At 39.1% G+C, this 26,239-nt stretch overlaps 1 protein-coding gene across 4 annotated transcripts in view; it reads right to left on the reverse strand.

Moving 5' to 3' along the window:
* SMAD2 (SMAD family member 2) overlaps positions 1–24,417 on the reverse strand; it is a 40,124-nt gene extending 15,707 nt beyond the window's left edge. For 3 of the 4 annotated variants that reach the window (XM_026865556.1, XM_026865558.1, XM_026865555.1), the window contains exon 1: positions 24,090–24,417. In XM_026865556.1, the coding sequence (XP_026721357.1) occupies positions 24,090–24,325 (236 nt within the window). In that variant the 5' untranslated portion in view covers positions 24,326–24,417. Of the gene's footprint in view, positions 1–14,800; positions 14,986–24,089 lie in introns of those variants that run through there. The other variant, XM_026865557.1, reaches the window with a different exon arrangement.
* Positions 24,418–26,239: the final 1,822 nt, after the last annotated feature.

The following is a 26,239-nucleotide window of genomic DNA, read 5'->3' on the forward strand; positions in this document are numbered from 1 at the left end:
TCTATATGAAGGAGGCTATCAAAATGGAACACGTGATTCAAGGTAAATGATAATGTTTTTAAAAGGTGAACAAGTTCTCTCGCTTTAAGTAGTCAATACAGTTGTAATGTTCCTTAAAACAGGCAAAACTTCCTCAGCCTAGCTCTTCACAAAATTCAAGTTTTAAAGAGTAGTTTCTGGGTTAGGTTTTTTGTTTTTGTTTTTAAACATAAGCTTCCCTAAGACTTCAAACAAAGGCCATGTGTATCCGAAACCGAACATCAGAGTCTAACTTTCAGGTACCACCACTTAAGCATTAATCTCATTTTCCATGCACATACTAATTTGTTGCTTTTCCCAAAACAGGAAAATTCACACTCTGAAGAAAAGCACATTGTAGCTGATACTTTTCACTGTCTTCTATACTCTCCTTGATTAAAGAACTAAATATTCTTTTCCACTGCGTACAAAACACAAAAAGTTTAACACAGTTTTACAGTATATTAAGACAACTATAAAATAACAAAATTTAATTGCTGAATCAAGCAGGAGAAAAGGAAAGACAACTAATTCTTTCCCGAATTGATTCAATGACAAGATCACAACAGTAAAGAAAAAAAAACCTTCAAGTACAGACACAAACTAAAAACAGTGGCAGATTTAAGGAAAGCAAGAAAACATCATGGACTTGTTAATGGGCAGCAGACTTCCAGAAGCATAAATCAAGCTCAGCTCTGTCACAGACTTGCTCTGTCACCACTGAAAACTGATAGTTTATTTTATGTAAGTAACACACAACTAGACTTCACACTGCAGAAACAAAGAGAATTTGGTTCACAAGTAACTGACATCTTCATTTCCCAATTACAAAACCTCACGTTTGACTGGCTGCCACATTACCTTTAGAATTAACAGCCTCTGAAAAGTTGCAACAAAAAGGAAAGAATCGAAGTTCACCAAACTCCTCCTTTTAAATATAGGTGTTGTGAATTAAATTTAAACTACTAAGCTTAGCTGATATACTCACAAGTTTGGATTGAGTGCTTAAGGGGGAAGAGATGTCAGGCAGGTATAATAGCAGACACAGCACAGCACTGTAAAACCACCTTTTGAGCTGACAGCCACCTCAGTTTCATGGTGACTTTAATAAAACCTAAGTGTGGGCTATCAATGAAGTGAGCAAATGGTTCTTGCCCTCTTCTTGCCTGTCCCACACACCGAATTTCTGAAACCATCCCAGGGAGGCTGAACTGTCCATGCAACTGAGCAGCAACTCAAATCTATAAACTGGCTACCTGACTACAAAACATATGTAGCTGAAAATTTATGTTTTGAGTGTTAATTTTCAGCCAGATCAGTCCTTCTATTCACTGTGGAGCTATACAAGCACAGAGGAGCAAGAGTGTAATTTTGGACAGCAGCCTACATTTATCACAAATAAAAGTTAGATAAGATGTGGCCTTTAACATTTTACTGATTATCAACACCAGTAAGTCTTGTACTAGATGATTTTTTGTCTAGCAGAGAGCAGCAGAGAGCCACACACGAAGGCCCATTCTCTGACATACACTCAGCTCTTCAAAAGAGCCAACTGTCCTGAACAAGTGGAGCATATGCTCTCCAGAAAGAGCAGGCTGAAGAGGGACACTGACCATCACTGCATTGGTACAGCCTGCAATCTCTTTTTCGTATTACAAAAATGGCTCCAGGACAGTGGGCTGCCAGAAGCTGCACAAGGATTGAAACAGTTGCCCTGAAGACACACAGCCAGCCTGTGGGACACCAGGGAGCATCCCTGCACTGTACTGTGTCCTTAATTCTGCACCACTACTGCTGAAAAGAGATATCATCATGCACATTAAATCAGAAGAACAATCAGCAGTCACAAAGCCTGCTGCATGTTAATTGACACAGTCAGCTCTGACAGCTTACTACCTTTGAGCAATGGATCCTTTATACAAAGCAGTGCTCCAAAGCTGATGCTGTCACAGAGATTACATGTTCCCAAAATTGTGAGGTGCATCACTGTGTAAGCATGAATGCCACACATCTGTTTCACAAGACTTTTAAGACAGTGTGTGCTAAAGTAAAATTTCACAGCCCTTGACAAAGCACAATGAACAAGAACTATTTTATATTGCTAACCTCTTCTCTCTATAAATATAGAAACTATCGAAGCTGACAGGATATTCCATAACCTATGGAAAGACAAACAGCATCGTGAAGTGACTGTGTGATGACAGAGACGCCGCTTGCAATGAAACTCAGAATACCACAGAGGGAAGGCTGGCAAAGAGGTACAGAAAAAGTGATCAGTTAGAGCAAAACTGATGTTCAACAGCTTGCACAATGTGCCATCTTTCAAGACGTTTGTCTGTTTAGAGATGGGATTAATACCAGCATTTTACGGGTTCATCTACACTAGGACTGTACTCTAACTCAAATGATCCACAAACACTGAAAAGTCTGCAGGAAATCATCCTGTGTGATCAAAAAAAGTAGCTCAATAGTAGCTTTTACTGTTCACTGGAAGAAACATCTGGAGAAACAAAGTGGTCTCTTCACTCTTCTGCTCATGCAGAAGATCCACTGGCTAAAAGATGCAATACTATACCCCTCCCCACGTCACCAAGACAGTAAACTAGGTCTCTTAATATTCACACCCCCCCCAAATCAGAATGAAATTCCTCACGACCATAAAAAGCATACTTGATACACAGCACCCCATGAAAGGCCACAGTATATTCATTCATACTCAAGCAATAGCCTAACTGAGGGCAGATGTGCCTACTCATCCCAGAAAGGTAGTGGCTGGAAAAAAGGTGACTGCATGTTTAAATAACCTCTGAACACATCTAAAAGGCAGACAAGAAGGTACAGGCTCTTCAGTAGTACAGAATTGCTGCCCCAAAATAAATAGGAGGCATTCTCTCCTCAACCTACCTTTCTGAAGTGTCTTAAACACCTCGTGATATCGAGAGTCTTCCTATGCCTTAGTCCATAAAGAATCTAGAAGAATCAAGGACTAACATCTGTACTTATAAGTTAAGTCTTGTCTGGAAACATTCCCAGGCCCTGGAACATGATCACATATGCTAGAAAGCAGATAGGACATTCCCCAGCACAAGGCCATGCCAATTACCGTTCTCCCACACAATTCCCAGGTCTGTGAGTTACACGCTATGGGAACCACCACTTACACTGGGCAGTTCAGATGCAGCCACCCTGCCCTGGTAGCTAAGAGTTTAAGTGTATGGACAAAGCAGTCCTAAGCCAGTTGGCCACAGTGCCTGGGAACATTCCTAGGCACGTTTAATTTATTAGGAGGAATGCAGCCAAGACATAGTGCCATTTCACCTTTAGTAAGCAGGCTGCCCTCAAAGCGAAGTCTAGAAGCACACTTTGGGCTTCATATTTTACCAAGCACGGGTTTTTGGTTTTGAACTTAGAGCATGCTGCAGCACCAATAAGCCATTATTGTTTCCAAAATATAACTTGGCTCCTGCATCCAAACTGTACTTAAACTTCTCCTGTACAGACAGCACTTAAATACAAACTTAAAGATAATATACTCACACCACAGCAGATACTTTCATTTCAAGGAGAATTTTCACTGCTGTTCTCAAAACAATGTCTGTTGACAGAAATGAGGTCAACTATACAAAAGCTAATATTTTTATCTTTTCAGCACTAGCTTAGATTAGCAAATCACCATGTTCTGTGGCTTCTAGCACTCCCAGAGCAAGCTTCCCTGAATACTACACTGCTGCTTTTGCAGACCCCACAAAATCAGTTAATTTATTATAAATACATGCAAAATTATAAATAAATTTTTAAAAAATTATAGCATCAAACTGGCTTTGATGCTCAAAGGATACTTGCAAAGAGTAACAACTACTCTTTGAGACCCACGGACTTTTAGGGAAGAGTCAGTCTAGCTGGTTAAGCTGCTACACACTAAACCTGGGACAACTCAGTCCCACAATTCCTATCCTGGGACTCACCAGAGGGCTGATGTGATGAAGAAAGGGTCAAACAAGTTATTACTGGGTGGAATCAAAGTTACTTCCATCAGAGCCTTTCCACAAGTGAAAAGCATTGCAAGAGTTGGCATTTCAACATGAGTCTTCATGTGCTTATAAGGAGCAGCATCTCAGATGATACTGTACAATCCTGGCAAGAAGAATCTTTAATGTAGTTATCAGCATGCAACAGCACACAGTATGCCTTCACTTCTTCCATTTCATCATTTCCTTTAACAGGAAAATCTGAGTTCCAAAAAAACCCTACTCTGGGCAAGAAATTACCTAAACAGCAAAGAGCTGTAGCAATGCTTCACAATTTTGAGACAAAGTGCCAAAACTGCCTTTCTTTAGTAAGACAGAAAATACTGACACACACAAGAAGAATGTGGACAGAGAAAAAACCCTAAATATCAAAGATAACCAGAAAGTATTTGCATGGCCTAGTCTACACATCACAGATGATGTTCCGGATCAGTAACCAGTGCAAGCTATCTTAGTGGAACAATGGTATCCGTAAATCTACTACAAAACTGGAGTACCAAGTCCCAGTTCAAATACAGATGAACTACTGATCTGCCCAGGAAGAACGAACATGGACAAACGTGGTTTGTGCCACAGTCATAAGCAATAATATGATTGCTTTAATGTATTCTATCCCTGTTAGAGGAATCAAAAGTCCACATCAAAATCCATAACAACCAGATATAAACTACATGGGATGAAACAGTCTAAAGTGACATGCTATAGTCACATTCAGCAGTCCAAAAATACAGATGGACATCACCTCAACTGGGACACCCCACCCCACCCCCAAAATAGTCTTGTATTTGCAATATGATTACATGGTAAAGGATGCTGACCCATCTAGGTGAAAAAGTAACAGGGTAAGGCTGAACAAGACAAGATGACCATTGCCAACCAGTGTATGAACGTTAGTCTGTGACAGCACGACCTCACCATAGGGAATTGTATCCTTGCTTGCAGTGGTAGTAATTCTACCTACTACCACTACCTACTTCACTAGTTGAGAGATGCAGCTACACAGAACAACCCACAGTCGCCCCCACTGATGTCCAGAAGCCAACTAATAAAGCCACCTCAGGTTGGTACTTAACCTAGGCTGCTTAATTAGGTTCAGTTTCTCAGCACAGTTAAAAGCCAGTCATACCGCATTGTGGATCCAAGCGAGTACTGTCCATGACCATGGCATCAAACAACCTGGTGCCTACACATGGCACTGAGCTGCACACATGCCAAGACATCTCTGTACTTCTCCCAAGTGCATGTGCAAAATAGAAGATACAAGCAGACATGAAGGTCACATCAATAATACAGAGTTTTATACAGATGCTGTTTTATTTGAGGCTACAGTTGACAGAGCCTGAAGCCAGCAGTTTTAAACAGTACCCTATGTGCACCAAAACCATCACACACATGCTTAGGCTGGTGTCTGTATATGACAGATTGCTGCTACTACAAATTTATTACCAGTTTTTACCGAGAGACAGAATGAACAAAGAAACTATCCTACTACTAACAGTATTGGCAATGCTGCATCCTCTAGGTTCTTTTTGTACTAAATGAAGTGCTTGCAGCAAGTACGACATCAGATGAAAGTAGAACCACTTCAAAGATATTTACATATGAAGTACCAGAAACTCTATGCAGAAGTTGTTAAATATTGTCACAATTCATACATAACTGCAATCCCACTTTCTTCTTCAAAGTCTTGCAAAGTGGAGCAGCTTTAAAGGAGCTAAAGCAGAGTTCAGCTGACAGCCTCTTTACCTGAAGTGGTAGCACTAGAAAGACAACAAATAAAACCTGAAATGCAAATAGTATCACGCTAGTCAAAGCCCGTATTATACAGGAATCGTTATAGAATGGTTTTGGACATTCAACTTGCTTATTTGTGAAGCATTACACTGAACCCCTAACAATTTTCCTGAATCTTTCAGAATCTACAGCCACGAACAAGTTTGCAAGCCCATGTTCAATGCAATTTTCTCCATTTGTCTTCCTCCCGCATCTTACAATCATGAGCCTTTCTTAAAATACACCTAATCTGTCTGCCCCAATGCTTTGAGGCATTTGTAGTGTTGCAGCTAGGACTGAAAAAAAAAATAATAATTCTGTAAACTGTGATAGTACCCCATGTATCTTTTTCAAAGGGGGACATGAGAATGAAAGTTAGTTTTCAAGTTGTAGAATTCTCATGCAAAGTCTATCCTACAGATGTGAGCCCGATAACTGTTTTCACTCATGTTTCCCCTCATGGACTAAATAAGAAACATGCAACAACAGCAGAAAAGACGACCAGGTTTTCACTTGACCTAGAGAAGTTACCTAGTACAGGCACACAAACACCTTTATACCAGACTAACATTTACAGAACTTACTACCTTGACCAGTATTTTGTCAAGTGGGCAAAAAAGTAGTGCAGAATTTTCTTCAAGAGCTACACCAAGCTATTCAAAATAGAGTTAAAGCAGTAAGAAATGGCCACTAGATTTATGGAATCCCATTTTTTCACAACTGATAGGCAAATGCCATTGCTTTAACACTGTTCACAGCTGCTTCTGTAAAATTTGCCCGAGAAACGAGGTTAAAGTCTACAGACTGAAGATCTGTACCTTGCATACTAACTTTTTAAAAAAAATGTTGCTGTGTAAGATCACACAAGACTTCACACAGCAAGATACTGAGAAGGAAACCAAGGCAAGAACATCACTACATTGACTTAGGCTCTGGTTCATCACTGCTGTAGTTAGATTGAAGTTGCATTTCTGTGAAGACACTTTCCATTACAATCCACTGATATTAATTTTGAGGAAAAGGATCAATTAATTGATGGATTGAAAAACAGCACCCTTCCTCTCATACCAGTTATCTTTTTCCTGATGCAACTGGGGTTCAACAGCTGGGACAGAGGCATACCAAACCTTTGGAACTAGCTCACATAGGGTCTCAAATAGAACGGTAATAGGAAAGACTGATTTGAAAGGTTTCAGTGTAACATAGATGAAAAAGTCAGCAATTTTAAAAGTTCATTGCCTTACATACAGTATTGTATTCAGCACACAACAGTTCCCACAAAATCTGCCCAATCATGGTTTCCTTAATTCTGGGTTTCAAGGGAAAATATATGTAGCTGCTCATATTCTGACCTGACAGTCCTTTCTATATACTGGCAAATAACATTTTTTCCTATTACAGACTAAAATGTCTATGTACTAGCCAGTAGCAATGCTAATTGTATTACCTGTCTTTGCAAACAGCACCTCAACTAGCTGTACACCCAGCTGTCTGAACGAAAGCTTAAAAGTGTAGTTTGGCTGGCCTAAGTGTCTCAAATACTGAAATGTATGTTGCTCATGGTTTCTTTTCCTCGTGCTGGGGGTGGCCATGAAAAAGGCTATTTGCACTATGCTTACTTCAAAAACATTAAAGACATCTGCAATAACAACACAAATGTTGTTACTTTCATGAGATATCTATCCTACCTCCTCTTTGAATCTTCCACCATTTTGCATCCCTGAAGAATTGACCAATCTTTCTACTTGCACCTCCATCATCCTGTATCAGTGACAAAATGTCATCTCCTCGCTGAAATGTATATAACCAGGCATACTCATTCATCAAATGGCATGACTCAAAGCTACAGCAGTTCATTCCGACTTGTGAATGATGTGAAGTAACAGAGGTCCTGATCTCATTTTCTTGCAACAGAAAATGTAAAGATTCAGTAATTCAGTGTGAAAAAATTATTTTTCTTCCAAGCACCTGCTAGAGGCATGAGCCAATATCTTAACCAACGCCGAACAAAAAGCACAAGAGTGAATTCTTAGAAACGATTTACAGAGATCTGCAGTGGCTCTCATCCTTAAGAGAAGCTGGACAAGATTCTTCCATGGAGACCATTCTGTGATAGACACACACTGGGGTAAAAAAGCAGACCTCTAGGAAAGTTCTGTTAAAGGGTAGTATGAGCAACCAGAGTAAATGTTCTAGGTACAGGTGGGCAGTTCGTTCATTAAGATTCTCTCATTCTTCAAAGGAGAAGCAGAGCCTGTTAAGTCTAGGAAAAGGATATTAACTAATGTCTAAAAGAGCCCCAACTCCAGAAGAGAAAGCTCTTTCAGAACTGAAAGCCCAGGTTTCTCCCTCAGCACAGACTCAACAAAACAATAGTAAAACTGGCAGCTGGGGCACTTGGCTCCCACAATTATGAGTGCTTCCCCAAGTGTCTCCAACCCCTTAAACTTACTTTTATTTAAGCAACTGGTCTTACATATATAATGAAAAAAACCTTGGTTTTCCCCTCTTCCCCGGAGTCCAAAAGCAGAACCTTTTCCTTCAAGCATTCGCAACACAGAAAGATTACTTGCTCAAAATATTAACCGTACCTTCTCCCCCTGCCTCCCTCCTCCCCACATACACATTCAGGACATATGATATCCAAGAAAGAAATGTTTATGTATGTGCATATTTAGTGGAATATAAACCAGGAACCATTACACAACTCCTCATAATCAGAGCCCTTTTACGAATAAAGTTTACATAGAATTTTATACAGTGCATTCAAAATCATTACATCAAATAGAAAATGCAACATCTGAACTGAGGAAAATGACTTAAGTAACCTTCCTTATAAATGGATATATGCTAAAAAATTAACACATCAAAATAGCCAGAAAAGCAGGAGGCACAGGATACAATTAACCTCTCTAACACTGTGGGAAAATAAAAAAGTCATTGAAACACTCCCATTTACTTCAGCTTAAAAACTTTAAGGATGTCCACAGGGGACACAAAAGTGGAACGTGAGGTACAAAAGATACTCTGTTATAGCCCAACATCTGAGCCACCCATTGCTTATTTCAGGGCCAGTAGCTAGTTTCTTCCAGTTTTGTAGAGTGCTAGGCCAAGAAGTCACACTGATGAACAGTATAGGCTTCTGTTGCTTTTTCTAAAGGCACACTTCTTCCTCGTCACATGTGCAACAAACTGCCTACAAAGACAGAAATACAGATGTAAGATATTCCTCCCTTCTCCCAAATCCTGACCTGCTAGCCCAGTGCTCTCAGACAAAATAAAGCAGCCAACTACAATCAGTGTTACCTTCATTTTTCTTTCCATGCTAGGAAATGCTGGAAGGATAGCACCTAAAAGTTCAAGAGCAATTTTTCCAGGATGCCATGGAAACCAAGCAGAAGTAAAATACTTATTTCTTTTCTTGTTGTCCATATGGTCTGTTCCGATGCAGATCCTATCAAGGACTCTACAAGGACTCGGAGAGCAGCCTGCAAACTTGTGAGCTTCTAAACAGCAAGGTCAAGCAGCACAGAGATAGTGTTCAAGGACTGAGAAATAAAAGGCATGCAATATGGCTTGGCCTCGCTCAGGAGTCAGCAGGGAGCTGGCCACAAGTCCTATGCTCAGAGACTGAAGACAGAGCTTGAAAAAAGCAACCTATGGAAATCATGAGTTAACAGCTTTGCTTTGCCCTAAAGTTCCCTACTCTCAACATACCACCACAGCTTTCAGCAGCTGCAATTTGTGTCTCAAACTCTGAAGCACTCTTACTGGAGATGAGATGATCCACAACACAGTTTTACACCCCCCAGTCACATGTTCAAAAAAACCCCCAGAGCTAGTGAATTCTAGATGCATCTAGTGAGGATGACGAGTGTACAACAGCATTCACAATGGCAGATCCTAAGATTAACTAGGCAGGGAGAAAAAAAGAAAACAATCACAACAACAACAAAGACAAAAATATCATGTGGACCCACAAGCTGAGGATGTGGATGTTCGTATTTTAAGATGGCACTCTTGAAATGGTAACTTGGATTCCTACACTGCTTGTAATTGTTAAACTATTATATCCAGTAAGTGTTTTCTAATTCAGTATTAAGTTGCAGTTTCTCATATTATATTTAGATAAAAACATAAATACAGCACTTCAACTGGGATGGAAGTTTGCAAGTTTGGAACTCCCATAACTGAATGTACCAGGTCCATTACATGTCTGAGCAAGCTAATGTTAAGATAAGGTAGCTGTATTTCATCTGAGAACATCAGAAAACTTCTTTGGACTTTTAGACAAAAGCTTTCCAGAGAACACAAGACTACCACCCACCGAAAGAAATAAAGGATCACAACCCTATTATAAGAGTAAAAGGAAGCGTAACTAGGAATACATGCTCCAAAAACATCCGCTTAGGAAAAGAATCAGAGCTCTGTGTAGCTAGTGAGATGTTGCACCACATCATGTAGCAGGCAGCTATGAAGCAAGTATGTTCAGCAACTCCATGTGAGAAATCACCATCTGTCCTCCACTCTCATTATTCCACGCCTATTAAAACAGTTGATCAAGCAATTCCTTTCTAATATTTAAATTACCCCTGAAATGCTCCAACTAAAGGGACAGATGACTAGCACAGTCTTCCAGACCAGGAGCAGTGTCAAGCGGTGCAATACCTTTCTTTTACTTACAGGTTACATAAGGAATGAAGAACCTAACTGGTTCATCTCAATTTCTTTTCACACCACAGGGGGTTACTTTTTCTTTTTTCTGATTTGTATTAGTAAGCAATACCATGCATTGGGTTAAGATGACACCCAGTGCAGTTTCACAGATTAATGCTCTGTATCATCCTTAACAGACCTAAATAGAATCAGAAGTATCAAAGGACAAAGTATCTTTATAGGAAGACATATGCATCACACTGGCTGATCTATCCACCACAAATTGATTTGTTAACAGCAGACAGCCATCTCACAGAAGATCATACTTTCAAAAGACATAAACAAAGCTCAGCATATACATTTCAAGACTAACACCAGACAGACATTTAAAAATGACCTTTATCTCAAGTTCTCTAACCACTATTAGTCATAGTAGGTGTGGTGAAAGCTTTTCCCACAAGCTAACAGGTACAGTTATCAAGGGCTAAGTCACATAATTTTTCTCAAGTAGTCCGTCATCCTCCAAGTGGGTGAGTGGCTGATGCTACCGCACTGAGTGGGCTGTTTCGCAACTGATGGACAGCTGAAAAAAAGATGTGACATTTTGATTAACCTTCTCAAACTAGTGGGTATTTGGGGTAGTGAGGGGGAGGGATTAGCTTTGCAAGACATTTATCTTGTCCACATTCCTTGACAAATATGCTAACTTGGCAAAAAGATTACTCTTGGAACAACAGTTACAGGATCTTTTAATACCTCATTTCAAACTGAAGCTGCCTCTGGACAGCTTCTCTTATGATTTACACAGCCATCTTGAGAAACCCTGGAAAACAAACGAACACAGGATACATAATGTAAAGTGCTCAATGCAGGGAAGCCACTACACTCAGAACAACCCTTGTTGCAGCCCAAGCCATGTATACGTAGCAGAAAATTGGTAAAACAGAGAATACACTGAACTTCATGTCAAAACAAGAGACTACCTCTAAATATGAGTGATATAAAAATTCAGAGAAACACCAGTATTATATAACTAAGGCATGCAGTGTTTCCTGTATTTCAAATGATAGTAAGGCTTGAGACATAAAGAAAGTTTCCCCATACAACATATGGAGGCTGATAACTGAATGGTACTTGTGCCATGACTGTTACATCACTCTGATAAATATGTAAATATAAAAATTGTCAGACAATGATGTTGCCACCACCCACAGCAATGCCCTTAGTTTATGAAAAATAAAGAAAAGTCACAACTAGCAAGGAATCCATAAAGAAACTGGAAAAGTTTCAGTGTTCAGATAAAAAAAAAGCAGTATTTAATTTTTTTAATGAACTTAAATGTGTTTGCAGAGGTATTGACATGTGCCTAGCGAGGCAAAAATCAAGAAAGCAACTCAATCACCAAGGTGCCTAACTACAGGCCTCTACTCTCCTCAGGCCCAGAATAGAATACCAGACCTCATATTAGTTATTATTGACAGAAATTCTGAGTATGCAGAGGACATCCTTAGAACAAAGTATCAAAATCCACCTCCTGAGCTTCCCTGCCTAGAGCTAAGCAGAAAGGACATACTAAGATCACAGACAAGTCCTGAAGCATCCTGAATCATTAATGGTCAGTGTGAGGTTAATGGCTGGACTAGATGATCTTCAAGTCTTTTCCAACCTTGTTGATTCTGTGATCAGGCTTATGATCCACACCCAGAACGTGCATCTGAAGACAATGTCCACATGTGCTCTTGCCTCACATGCAATTGCTTAACAGCTAAAGCACATTCCCAGGACATGGAATTTCTTTTCCTCACTCCACCTAACAAGAGCCAACCATGATCTATCACCATCTGCCCTCTGCTGAGGTGGCGGCTGCTCTGCTCTCTGTCCTATCACAGCCAAAGAGATGAGAATGTCAAAGGCTTGAGGAACATTAGCATTCAAGTAAACGGTTATGCGGCTTCTCGCTGCAAGGAGAGCTGTTTAAATCCGTCTTGGCATGTCTGTGGTTGTTGGTCAAAAAGTTGAAGGGTTCCCACATGACGAACAAACACAGTGACGATGGGCTCCAGTAAAAATGTCCTCCTATCACTGAACAGACTATTACAGCATTTTTAAAATGGCTGCCACCAATGCAGCTTGCAACAGGCACAATTACTTCAGTAGGCCTTCTGTTCTCCTACTATATTCATCTAAGTCATACAAGGGACAGCAATACAATGATTTTTGGTTACTAACTGTGCTTAGACAAGGCATTAGTCTACAAGATAGATAAAGGGGACATATACAGAATATCAGACCCTCAAAATTTAGATACAAAGGAACTGAAAAGGTATTTTCCTACTAGCTTTGTGCAACTTATCAAAATGGACACACTTGAATTCTTTCCCTGATATGGCCATTAAGTTTATGTTCAAATTCCCCTCACTATAACAGAATGGGATATTTATTACAGAGAGACAGTAAAGAAGTATCAATAAGCTTTGGTGACTGGAGGCTGCACTGCTGTAGACTTAAAGCAAGCAAGGTTCATAAGCCACCACTGGAAAAGGTAGTTGGAGCCCATGAAATTAATATTTATCTATTAAAAATATTTTTTTAACCAAATATGCAAGAGTCAAACATGACTTTCCATGCCAGAAAGCTGCAACAGTCCACATCAGTAGATACCAACCTTTCTTCATGTTTAAAATTCAAACCTACAGCATGGGTCAAGATTATTTCAAATATTAAGAGAGGAACTTGCAGCCTCCCACAAAAGTAAGAGGAAGTGAAGACCAGTCTTTAGACCAGAATTTACTAATTCAACTACAGAGTAACTTGGAAATTCTGCATTTAAGCAAAACTCTGAGTTTGCTTCTTTTGCATCAGGATTCTCTCTATCCAGCATCTAAGAAAAGTTAATCCAAGTATCCAAAGAAATGGTCCGTTTACCTACAATTACAGTCAAAGGTTCCAAACGAAAGTTTTCAATTCTTGACCTGTTGGAACTTGATTGTACGCTTCTGAATAAAAGGCCACAATTTGGGGGATCTTTTCTGAACAAACGCTGAAAATCAGATTACTGTGCAGCAGTTGTCCAAGGGGATTTCCCCAATCTCATTGTTCTTCTGCCAATTTTGAAGCATATGCAGTGAGATGTGAACTTATTCCAGCTCTCAATTGTTCTCTTGTATCCTGCCGGTCTGCTTCAAACAATGCAGCCTGACAGAAGCCAATGAAAGCTGTTCATGATGAGACTATGGCATTGCATACTGTAAATTTTAGGAGTTTTCCACCAATCAGCACTGAAACCAAGTCAGAGTAAGTGAACAGAAACAAGCAGTAAAGAAGAAATGGGAAATTATTTCTATTAAATTAGCAGGTGCAGATTACAAGCAGGACTATATCAGTAGGGAACCTGGTAACTAGCTATTTGTGCTCAACGCTGCAGCAGTAAGAGAACACAGTATGTTGTTTATCCTATAAATTTGTCCTAGACTAATGGTCTGAGCTACACAATTGGGCAGTTTTTCCTGTAAAATTGCTCTGGTTGTCATAAAACATCCATACTAGTAAAAACAGCACTCAGGTGTTTTGTTACAGTACCAAGAAAACTAAATTGGCTGACTTCTATAAAAGAAGACTGTGAGAGGAATCTTTACCACACAGAATAGCTGGCCTGAAATAGACACTAATTACCACAGCAAGTGAGGGAATAGTTGAGCATCAACATGGGGCTGACTAAAGCCCCAGTTCTTTTATTGGAGAAAAAATAAGTACTATTTATGAGATAATTTGGGGCTCAAACAGTGACAATAAAGCACAGTCAACATATTTTTCTTGAGTGACCAACATGTCTTCTTAATGGTAGCATGAAATGTCAGATACAGATATTACTCTTCCTAGTTAGAGCTTTTTACAGGGATCCACTGAGCAGGCAAGTCGCTAAAGTAATCACAAGTAGCTATTTTTCATTTGCTTAAAATTCAGCAACCCCAGCATTAGTTGTTAACCTGACAAACAATTAATGGCATATAAAAAAAAATAATCAAGCAAACTTTAACACTTACTTCTGATTCCAACTCTTCCTACTTCTTACCACTAAGGCAATCCTAATGACAAGCAACAGTAACGTAAAGAACTTTCACAGATTTCAACAACTCATAATCCCCAGATTTGCTTTCTACATCACTGACACTCCAACGGGAACAAAGCCTTAAACTTACATTCCCTAACCAAATAACAGAGTTTATACCAGTGAGGTGAAGAGGGGGGCATTATCACACACGCTACAAAACCATCTCAATTTAGAGATTGAAAAATGACAGCACGTTAAAAACATGTATGGTTACCTGGGAAAAAGCGGCTGAGCCAATGCCAGAATGCACATCCCTGAGTCTTTATCCAGTGCTCTAGTTGGCATACAATATAGTCCCTCAAATTCAACAATGTTTCTTCCTGACTTGAGAGGCAAGCTCCTTTGATCATTTTGCTGTTGGCTATTTTGCTATCTTGCACATTTATATTTTTACATGTTGACCTACCTCAAATGACATGCCAATACTTTCTGCTTGGCACACCAACTCAGTAACAAATCATGTGGGTAAGTCACATGGCTTCCTGAATTGCATGAGCTTAAAAACTGGCAGCCCTAAGTATCTTTGTTTAATACCCTAAGACTTCCTTTTTCAGGATGACATCAATATTATAAGATGCTGCAACCTGAACTATGTCTACACTAAAACTTAACCTTAGTTACAGCAGTTTAGTCCAAACCATCAGCCACAGTTGTGCAAACCAAGTTATGTTTTAGTGTTTTCAATAAAACTTCACTATCATTACTCTTAATTTCAATCAACACTGCATTAGAAGGCTAGAAAACTTAATCTTCAAATTAATCTTCTACAGAATTACCTACACTAGAGCAAGGCCTCAACTGCTGTAATAACTCTGTTTGGGCAGTGCCCTAGTGATGCACATATATTCTTCTGTAGCAGATTATCAAGAATAAGGTCTTGCTGCTAAGTGGCCTTTCAAGTAGGAAGTGTTGGTAGAGGAAAAAGATGCTATTAGAAGAAAAAGCCTGATTTTATGCTCATATTCATCCTGCATCCTACTCTACATATCACACAGACCAATGCTATGAATCAAATAGGAGAAAACAAACAAAATTTAACTTTAGGCTATAGTGTGTTATGTAGAAGGGGTTAAGAGAAGAGGGAATGACAGTATTTAACTTCTTTGCTTATGCCGCTTTGACCATTTGCTGCACTCTGTCATGCCTCCATCCAAGATGGCTCCTCTCAATAAACAGGACATCAAGACAGTGTTGACCAGTTCACAGAACACTGTTAGTAAGAAATGATCCAAGCACTGTTTTCACAACCAGGCTTCAAAAGGACATTTATTTAAAGTCAGTTTCGGAAGACAAGCACAAAAGACATTGCAGTTAGACAAGCTCCTTGCCCAAGTAAACAAAAAAATACGTAATTCAGTAATATTAATGCAAGACAAGCTGATATTTCCACATGGTTAGCTTGACTGAATAGACTTATTTTTCTTTTACAAGCTTAAAAGAAATAAATTTTTGAGTGACCAGCAGTTTTGTGATACACCACCAGTTAAATTGATTTTTAAGATAGTTCTGTAGTTAAAGGAAACACTTAAGACAACCTAGAGCTTGAACATGTAATCTTACACGTATGTAGTTAGGGCCAGCATCCTTTTGTCTATAACCACACCATCTTGAACACTCAGAAACTAGAAAGAGCTGGACTCACTTATCTTTGGGCAGGTGATGATCTTGGAAAACTAGGTGCCAGCTTCTGCCACCACAGCTCTGAGAAAGGCTCCAAGGAAATGAGTGCAATCTCTTGGAACGGTCTTGTTCCCTCTATACACTAATCCAGAATGCACAAATACAGCACTAGAGAACACAGACCGGCTGAAAGCTGTCATCATAAAATTATTAAAAGAAACTCTCACCGCAGATTAGAAGACACTGAAAAATGTCAGAAAAACACCTCTAAAGTCAACTGCTTTGCACTTGGGGCTTTCAGCAACAACAGACTCTTTCTCTTGCAGGATCATCTTTTGCATTTTATGTTCAGGCAATTCAGGTGGACTCTATTCACCTGGCAAGCAACTGCTGGGCTGTTTTCTAGGCATGAAATTCAGGCTGTACACCACCAGTTACTAAGAGGAAGACAGAAAGCTACACAGCAAGCTGCCAGAGGAGTATGTACGCATGGGGCCAACTCCAAGATGAAGAGATGTCACACACAAAAGGAGGCCACTGCAAAGCACCCCACCATTCTGTCCTTACTGCCCTGCGGAGGTCAGAGCCTAGCATGACACACTCAGAAAGCTCCAAGAGCTTCCTTTAGTCTTTCACAGAGAATGTAAAGACAACATTCAGGTCCCATCACAGTTACAGGACTGAGAAGAGCAAGGGCAATTTGATCCTCCTGCTACACCCTTCCACTGAACACATCCAAAGTCTTCACGGCAGCAGCTATCACAAGGAGGATCAGGGGATTTTGAAGCTAATCTTGAGCAACACTCCCCAAAATCTCAGACATCTCTTGCTATACTTCCAGGAAAGATCTCTTTGGCTTTGTCCTAAAGCATTATTTTTATTGAGATTCCAGAAAGAGAAAGGCAGAGGGGGCTCGTTTCATCCTCGATAATCCTGTCATAAGAAAAAGGAGTCAGCTTATCAACAATTTACAAGCACACTCTTCCTATAATCTCTGCAAAAAAAATGGTGCTTTAATGTATTCTGATGCACTGTCTTAAATATCTATACTTATTTTAGAAAGCTTAAGATGTTCAACTATAGTCTTCAAGCATTTATAGAACCAATTTACATATAAGTGAATGTAACCAGACTTAAATACGGTATATGGTTTGAGGATGTTCCTTTTACACAGCAGTTCTCAACTTGTGAGCCATGATTAAGAATCACTGTCCATCCCCGACTTGAATAGTGAATTATCCCAGTGCTGCTACAAACTAACAGACAGTGCCAAGTTCTGTTTCTGGGAAAAGAGACTTCACCTCTGTTTGGAGAGCAATGTTATTTTAGGATCTACAGTGCCAGTCCAACAGCTAAGAGGACAACAGCAGGCAAAGTCACACATAGTTTAGCAGCAGATGCTGAGAACTCTCCTTAAAGAGTTTCCTGAGGAACCTTCCCCCCACAACGTAACTGTTGAAATCACCCATCTTCTATGGCTTTAACAGAGAAGGAACAAAGGAATTTCTGTGTTGCTACCCTCTGAAGTAACCTATTTTGGGGAAAGATCTTAAAGCTTGAAAACAATCTATTCTTGAAGCCACATCAGCTTGACAACTTTGCTCTACTGGTGATCAAAAGCATCCTTAAAACTAGGTTACTGCACGCAGCCATGTGATCACTTTCCTGACAAATATTCCCAAGTAATTTTTAAAAAAAATGTTAACTGATAGCACAGGTTATATTCAAGAAAAACTGTGCCCTTTACACCTATATTAGAAATTACTTTTTATTCAGTTATGTGAAGAAAAAAAGCAAACTCAAAATTTTAAAAAGATTTGCTCTCAAATTTGCTCTCAAAGAGCAGTTACAAGCCAGTTGTCCCATCTTTAAACAGGTCTTTTCTCTGTCCAGTTTATTTCTGCTGCCACTTTGATCAGCACGAATAAGTTTCATGCACAGAAGGTTGTATAAACTAATAAAGAGAGCTAGCCTTCAGAAAACGATTTCAACATGTGCTGTAAGCTATGCCTAGGCTGCTTATCTTATCCATAGTGATAACTCACTGTGGGGAATGAAGGGCTGCAGGACAAGAGAGAGAATGAATAACACCAGCATAAAAGAGAAATTCATAGTTTCTTTGGAGAATTCTGACCATGTCAAACGGTCTTGCCTTCATGTGTTTGATGAAATTTCACCAGATTCTGCAGTTTTAAAGTATCTGAATCCTTGTAGAATACATCAGAAACAAAGCAGAGTTAAGATATACTGGATTTCCTGGACACTGTAAGCAAGGATAAGAAAAGAAGTGAACTGTCAACAGCATTAGTAACTTTAACATCAAGAGCAGCCTTTTAGTCTCAGAAATCACATGGAAACTCAACTCCTGGATGCAAGGTTTTTGCTTCACAAAAAAAAAAAACCACAAACATTATAGCCTTCAGAAGCAGTCTATAGTACATTTTTACTTTCCTTAAGGAAAAAAATACTTAAAAGGTATTCTGAATGCAATGCTTGAATTCCACCACCATGGTATTTCCCCTGGGGAATCAGGGTGTAATTGATTCCACGACAGAAGTTTAAAAAGTTACCAGCCTTCACTATTGGCTTAAGTGAAATATAGGCTACAGATATGTCTTTGAAATATTGCTATTTCATCCTAACACACTCACAGAAACACCAGTGAAAGTGAAGTTGGTCAGTAAATAGCTCCTAATTTCAGCCTCAACCAACCACTTTTGTAGCTGTCTGCTTGGCATTCCCAACACTCTCTCACAATCTTCCATATTCCCAAAACCATGGAACTCATTGTAGGGTTTCTTCTTTGCCTCTGGATGGTATAAAAATTCAGAATTCGTCTCGTACTTGAAGCAGAAGCCAAGTGCTTCAGAAGTCTAACTGCCAACTCTAAATTCCACGAATCAGATACATTCTTCAAAAAAAGTCAGGATTTGAATCTGTGTCACTCACTCTCTTACTTAGGTCAGAACTGGGAGGCTGCAGAAACCAAACAAAAAAACAAGCTACTGAAAAAACAGGAAACAGAGCATAGGGATGCTAGCCTCATATTAAGCAAGAAGGGCAAAGGGCACACGCAAGACTACATTTTCTACATACAACTGTTAAGTAAGAAAAAACATTTTTCAGATAATACCTTCTATAACTCTCATGGCACAGTGGGCTGGAAAGCAAAGATTTGACAGGGGTATTAGCCTTCTCTTGTGCTGGAAGCAACTGCTGTGTTTCACCTAAGACTCCGAAGCACTTGCATTGTACTAGCACCCCAGCAAAGAATCTCTGAACTAGTATGTAAGGAAGTTGGTCTTAAAACTTTACTTCAGTCAGTAGTCTGCCAGATCACTTTTCATCAACATTTAACACCGCTTTGTTTTTGTGCTGTAGTTCCCTCTGATATAAAGCAGTGATAAAATTTATCTCCTCTGCAGGAACTCAGGACCTCCCATTAAAGCTAAGATTCAAATGTTAAGTACTGTTCCATATACAGTATCAAAAGCAAGTTTATGTAATAACTGTAATATAGCTAAACTATTAATGTTGACAAAAAAATTTATCTGTTAAAGAACAAAGTTTGTTAAGTTATCAATCAGGAAGTTTTCTGGTGCTATATCAAACCCTTCTACAGCACTGAAATGAGCATAAAGACATCTGGAAAGACAAAATAGAGGTATACTGTTATAGATGCAGCTTTCAGCTGCCTTTCCTTCCTCTAAACTACAAATAGGTTTTTGTCATGGTATGCATGAAAGCTATATTCATTCTGCAAAGCTAAAATGAAAGCCAGAGATGCTGAGACTGATGGGAGGAACCCATCTCTTCCTTAACCTCCTGCATGTACTGGAAAAAAATAAAAAGTGCACCTATACACTGAGTGATTTCATATGCCTCAGTCCAGCATGGCATCGTGCAGACCATATCAGCACTGGAACAGGGAAGCTGTCAGGAAGGAGGTAAGATACATCAGTGCTCTGCAGGTTCAACAATGGGTAAGCGAAAGCACAGTGCGGAATGGAATCTTCTGGGGAGGGCGAATGGGTTACGACATGCAACAAGTGAGGTCTACAGCTGTACGTGGCGAGTACTCCATGTAGGCAGGTCATTGCCATTACTACTCATCCTTCCAAGAAGATGAAGTCCTAATACAGTTGTCACATTACCTAAAAGTTTTAATGGAAGCAGAATTCAACAGTTGATATGAATGTACCCAGTAACAGCTCGGGAAGGACATGGTTCTGCACTAGTTTTCAGGTGTGTACACTCTAGAGGAACATAAGACATCACACAAAGGAGTCTAAACTCAATGCTTCCCTTCCCCTAGCTTTTTTTTAAATTTTAAAACTACAGCAGCTACAACAGCTCAGGTCAACATTATCCCAACCTGCCCCAACTGCTCTAGTGATTAGTTGTACACTAGGAGGCATTTAACAAAAGCAACTGCATTTTGGTAAGTCTTATTTAAAAGAAAATAAAAGCATGAAGCATATCTATACTCTTTTTAAGACAGAAAAACCACACAGCTAATCACAACAAAATACTGGGACACTGAAACTAGAGATTTGTGTTTCCTTTCTTTGGATTCCAATACTCTGTACTGTCACCACTGAAACAACTCTTTAAATAATGAAGATAGACTCTGAATATGCCAGATCACTACATGGCATGGTTTGGTTTGATAAAGACTTGGATTTTAGCTACTGTTAAAAAAAGTATTTATTTCAACAGAAAATTCCAGGTTAATAAGGAAGAAACTGCTCCAACAGAAGATTTATATAAATGGATGCTCATCCTTTGTTTCTTCACTGACTGCTTCTTGCACCCCATTTGTGTCAAAACTGCAAGGGACAGCATAAAGACAGTATCTCAAATTCTACCAAATTCATTACAAATTTTAGAAAAGTGAACTCACACACCAACATTTAGTTTCAGGATTCACAAGGATTACATGATTAGAATCCCACGGGCTTCCTGGGAGGATTCTGCAAGATAACTACAAATTACTTAAAGGGTTAGTGTCAAAAGGACCCCTGTTACTTATTTAGCCTCTGCTCTAGATTACTGACCCACTTATGAAGAGCTAAGCACCCCTGCTGTGCAATGCCAACACCCACTCCATCTGTTTGCTTCTGCTTTCTCAGAACCTCCGTTAGTCTGTGTAAGAAGTTGTATTAATTATCACGAGCAGCTTTTGCATAGTACACACAGTATCAGCCTCACTTAGTATGTAGTCACCTTGACAAACAGCACAGAAATGAAACAATCCTAATTGCAGCAGGATAAGCAATGACATACGTAAGTATATGCACATTTCCAAAGAAGTAATTTAATTCAACTTTTGTCTAAGCTACTCCCAGTTCTGAGAAAAGCTTGTAGGTGTTTAGTTGCTTTAGATTTCAATGTGAAAAATTATAGCAGAGTTAAGTACTGTATCAAACTCTCTGGGAATCTCCAAGGTCACCAGAAACTTGTGAAACCACAACTGAAACTTGTGTTGAAGGAATAATGCAACAGTGGCAAACAAAAGCATCCCATAACGCTTGCCAACATCCACACCGAGTTAAACAGTATTAGTAAGTAAATCTAAAGCTACTTAAAGAAAAAACGACACTCAAAACCAAACACAAAAACCCTCCCCCAGCAGAACAGCATTTGGAAAGTTTGCCCAGCTGTCACATCAGAACTGCATCTCAGCAGCTTAGCACCTCAAACTTCCTGCTGACTAGGAAGAAAAAAAAAAAAAGTTTTAAATTCAGCATTTCATTATTTATCCCTGCTGATCTGCAAATCTTTAAGACATTCATTAAAGTGGGTCTCAAGCAGCAGTTTCATTAACTTACTAAATCCAAGAACAAGAATCGCCAGAAGTCATTACAGAACTGAGCTGACATTTGTTCTTTCTTGGGAACCCAGACTACTGCTGTCAAAGTGAAATAATACCAACAGTCCAAAAGCCAGCTATGAAACTCAAGAATTCTGTATAGTGCTGCTGGCAACGCCGATATCATCTCACCCCTTAATACCGAAGCCATTTTTAGTTTAATTTTGAAGCTTGTATACTAGCCAGTATCACTTGAAGAGCTCTCTAGCTACTGACTTACTCCTAAAGTAGCCATGAGAAGTAAAGCCTATGGCCAGTCCTTGTTACAGCTGACTGAAGGACAGATGAGAACAGTACATCACAGTCCAGTCAGAACTGCTGGTCACAGCATGAAGGATACACAGAGTATTTAAAGAATTATTTACTATGTCTACTTTAACAGAAAAGGTCATGAAAGCAGGAGGATATACTCAAAAGTATACTAGGAAAATAATGACGTATTGTCATACTGTTATCTTCCAACATAATCTTCAAAATTAAATTTAGACAACTGTTCTTCTGAATTAGCAGTATTTATTGTTCCAGTACCCCTGCTCTAGGAAGTCTAAGAGCTCTTACACATTTTGTATCAAGTGAATCTCTGTACAACACATTTAGCTTCTGTCATATGAGCAGTCTTCCAGTTGAGCATTTCATCTTTGTTGCAGTCAAGACTTCCTAAATACACAAAGTCATGTCGTCATGAAATATGTATCTCTACAGGTTCCAATCTTAGTCTACTGATACACACTAAGACAAGAAAGCTCTAATATTTCTGATTGTTTTCCAGCTGGCAAAAGGAAGAAAGCAGAAGGGAAACCCAGAGAATTTTGGGATTGCTCTAGGGAAGAAAATAGAAGCAGAGGGCAGCATTAGAAACAAAAGGTGAATAGAAAAGAGAGAACAGAATTAAAGTAGTCATTCATTCAGAGCATACTCATGGTTTTCCCAGAAAGCTGTGTCAAATCTAAAAGAGAATGCTAAAACCATTATCAGATAACAGCTACAACACATTTGTTATATGGAAATCATTACTGACACCAGTCAAATCTAGTTTGCAGTATGATTAATACAAAGTTTAAAAGCAGTTGAATGTGCTCTTACAGAAATTAAGGTCATAAACCAGATGCAGTTTCTCTCCCCTGGGAATTATTTTAAGTGTCAAGGGGCTAGGTGCCCAGAATATTCCTATGCCACCAGAACCACTAACTTTTTCATAGAAAAACACACCTGTGATTTGATACTTATGTCACACATAATAAGCATACACAGGCACCTTAGTGGGATTTCTGTACAACATGAATCAAGAGCAGACTGCATTATACTTAGAAACATAACCCTTGCCTCTCGCACAGCAGTTGCTATGAATTAAGTTGAGAAAGTCAAAAGGGTAGAATGCAAGTCATTCACCTAAATGTACATACATATCAGGAGCAGAAGAGCAGCTCTAGAAATACTCCAAGTTATTAAATAAAAAGCACTTTCATTAACCAATAACAAATCGTAATTACAGTAAATAAAACTGGTCTTCAGACAACCTGCCTCCAAAGATAAAATTTCCCTTCAAAAGGGAGAATGGATGCAGTTTGTACAATGTAAATGAAATTACCAGATAAAACTGAAAATAATGACTGAAGTGTTGACCAAGGAAAAACTAGACTTTTTTTTTTTAAAGTGGAAGTGTGGGTTCAAGGATGCCCCTCCAATTATAGACAGGGTTACTAAACAAAAGCATAAGGCAGTGCTACAAACTAAGAGCTGTGCTAGGAACCACCAGAATACATCCAAATTGGAATCTACGTAGTAATGAAAACTGAAATGTAAAGATATTATTAGAAATTGTGACTTTACAAAGCATGTGATTCAGTTGTAAGCAAGCACTATATAAAAAATAAAATAGGTTTTAAAGAATTTTCAAAGAATCAAAAGCATGCAGCTGGTTTTTTTTAGTCATTTGTTCACAGGACATCTTAAACATCCATTTAGTCATTCCTTAAATGGTTCTAACAGTTTCAAACATAATAGCACTTACCTTGGTATTGTCACACATTTTGTATTGCAATTCTGAGTTGTAATTGCCTTCTCAAGCTCATCCAGCTGTCCTGTTTTCTTTAGCTTCTTGACCAGGCTTTTCACTGCTTTTTCACACCACTTTTCCTCCTGACCATTCTGCTCACCACCACCAGCCCCTCCAGAGCCACCAGCAGATTTTTTCCACCCCAGAAGTCTCTTCACAACTGGTGGAGTGAACGGCAATATGGATGACATGACTTTCACCAGACGGAACACTCAGCAAGCAATAAATTAGAAATTCCCGTCTGATCCCTAAAAACACAAACCAAAACAGACACATTAGCACTGAGGTTTCACATGAAACAAATACCTTGCTTAGGACCTTTCATTACAAAAGGCCACAGGACACTGCAGCCCAAACCAAGTCAGATAATAGTTCTGTAGTCTGCATCATGGTTAGGTACTTCAGCAATAAAGTTCAAAAGCAAGCTTGCTGCAGACTCTTCCAACACTTAGCACAGACTAAGGTTACCGTTGGAGGAGACGTTTAATTTTTCCTCAAGTCCTTCCTGGCCAAAGCCAACTCCAGAAAGTACAGAAGTTAACTTTAGCCTAGCTTCGCACTTAGGCTGGCTGGTTTTAGTCATTTATTAAAATTTTCTCCAAGTGATTAACAAATTTTACATGCACAGACACATGTTCTGCCCATCTCCAAATTAATTTAGCAAGCAAAGATGTGTTTGCAAATGTCATTTAGTCATTAAGGCTGCTTCACAGAAGTCTTCCAACAACCAGCCATTTTCACAAGCCTTTTCTCATTTTGTTTGTCATGTTTTAAATAACTAACAATTTTTGTTCCACTGGGGACACAGATTTGAAAATCATTCATAAATTTGGTAACATGCTTATTTCCATCTTTCAATCCAGAGTTCAATGGCCTACAGACAATGAATCTTCTCAACTGGCAGTACTTAAAATCATCAAGTCTTTCGAAATTCATTAAAGGATATTTAAAATCTTAGTTTGCAGGCATGTGAGCAGTAGAACTGCCTGTTCTGAATTTTGATAACCTTTCATTCAGCATTAACTACCTGATCAGAATGTTTATATAAAATGAAAGATTAGAAGGGATGCTGAAACTTTGGCTCTGTTTATCATTCACTTGATTTGTACTTCAAATCTTTTAAAAGATTTAGAAACAGCATCTTGCTTTTGCAGCTTCTATTAGGCTACTTTCAGGTATTAAAACATAAGCTCCAAATCAACCGTATTATTTCAGGCAGACAGCTGTTAGAAATTGCTTGAGGACATAATGGTCCTGTAGATAAAAGTATGGCATTGAAGTCAAAACCAACCTTATTTCCAGGCAACAAATGGGTATTTGAACACCAGAAAAGTTACCTTCTTTCTAAACTGCCTTAGTAATCTGAAAATACCTTGTTTTAGCTAAGAGCTAACAGTTTATGCTACCCAATTTGAGCTTTCAAAGGAGCTTCATAGCTCTCCATCCTGCACAGGCATACTTCCCATCTCTATCCAAAATACACCAACTTCATCTGAAATGAAATTGCCCATCTGCAAAACAGCATGGTTGATTTCTTCAGGCTACAGTATTCATGGCTAATTTATGCATTCTCATATCTCTGTGGTTTCAGTGAAGACCAACAAGTCAACACTAAATTATATTCCACAGGTAACTTTAAATCATAACTTTTCAACTTCCACAAAACAGAACATTCAGTAAGAATGACATTTCAGTTTCAACTAAATTATACCTTCATAAACAAGCTTCTGGAGAGTACCTAAAAATATGACTGAAGCAAGAATTGTAGTTTTCTGGGATTGAGAACACAGAGGTTCCAATTAACAGGGCCTCAAGATTAACACTGGTAACTTCATGAAAGTGATTCATAACTATCTATCTTAAATCAAAGAATTGCAGATTGGTTTGTGTTGGGAAGGACCTTTAAAAATAATCCAGTTCCAACCCCCCCTGCCATGGGCAGTGCCACCTTCCCCCAGCCCAGGTTGCCCAAAGCCCCGTCCAACCTGGCCTTGAGCCCTTCCAGGGAGGGGGCAGCCACAGCTTCTCTGGGCAACCTGTGCCAGGGCCTCACGACCACCTTCATCATAAAAAAATTTCTTCCTTACATCCAATCTAAATCTACT

This window comes from Athene cunicularia, assembly GCF_003259725.1.
Source record: "Athene cunicularia isolate RWA chromosome Z unlocalized genomic scaffold, athCun1 chrZ_part1, whole genome shotgun sequence".
NCBI lineage: Eukaryota > Metazoa > Chordata > Aves > Strigiformes > Strigidae > Athene > Athene cunicularia.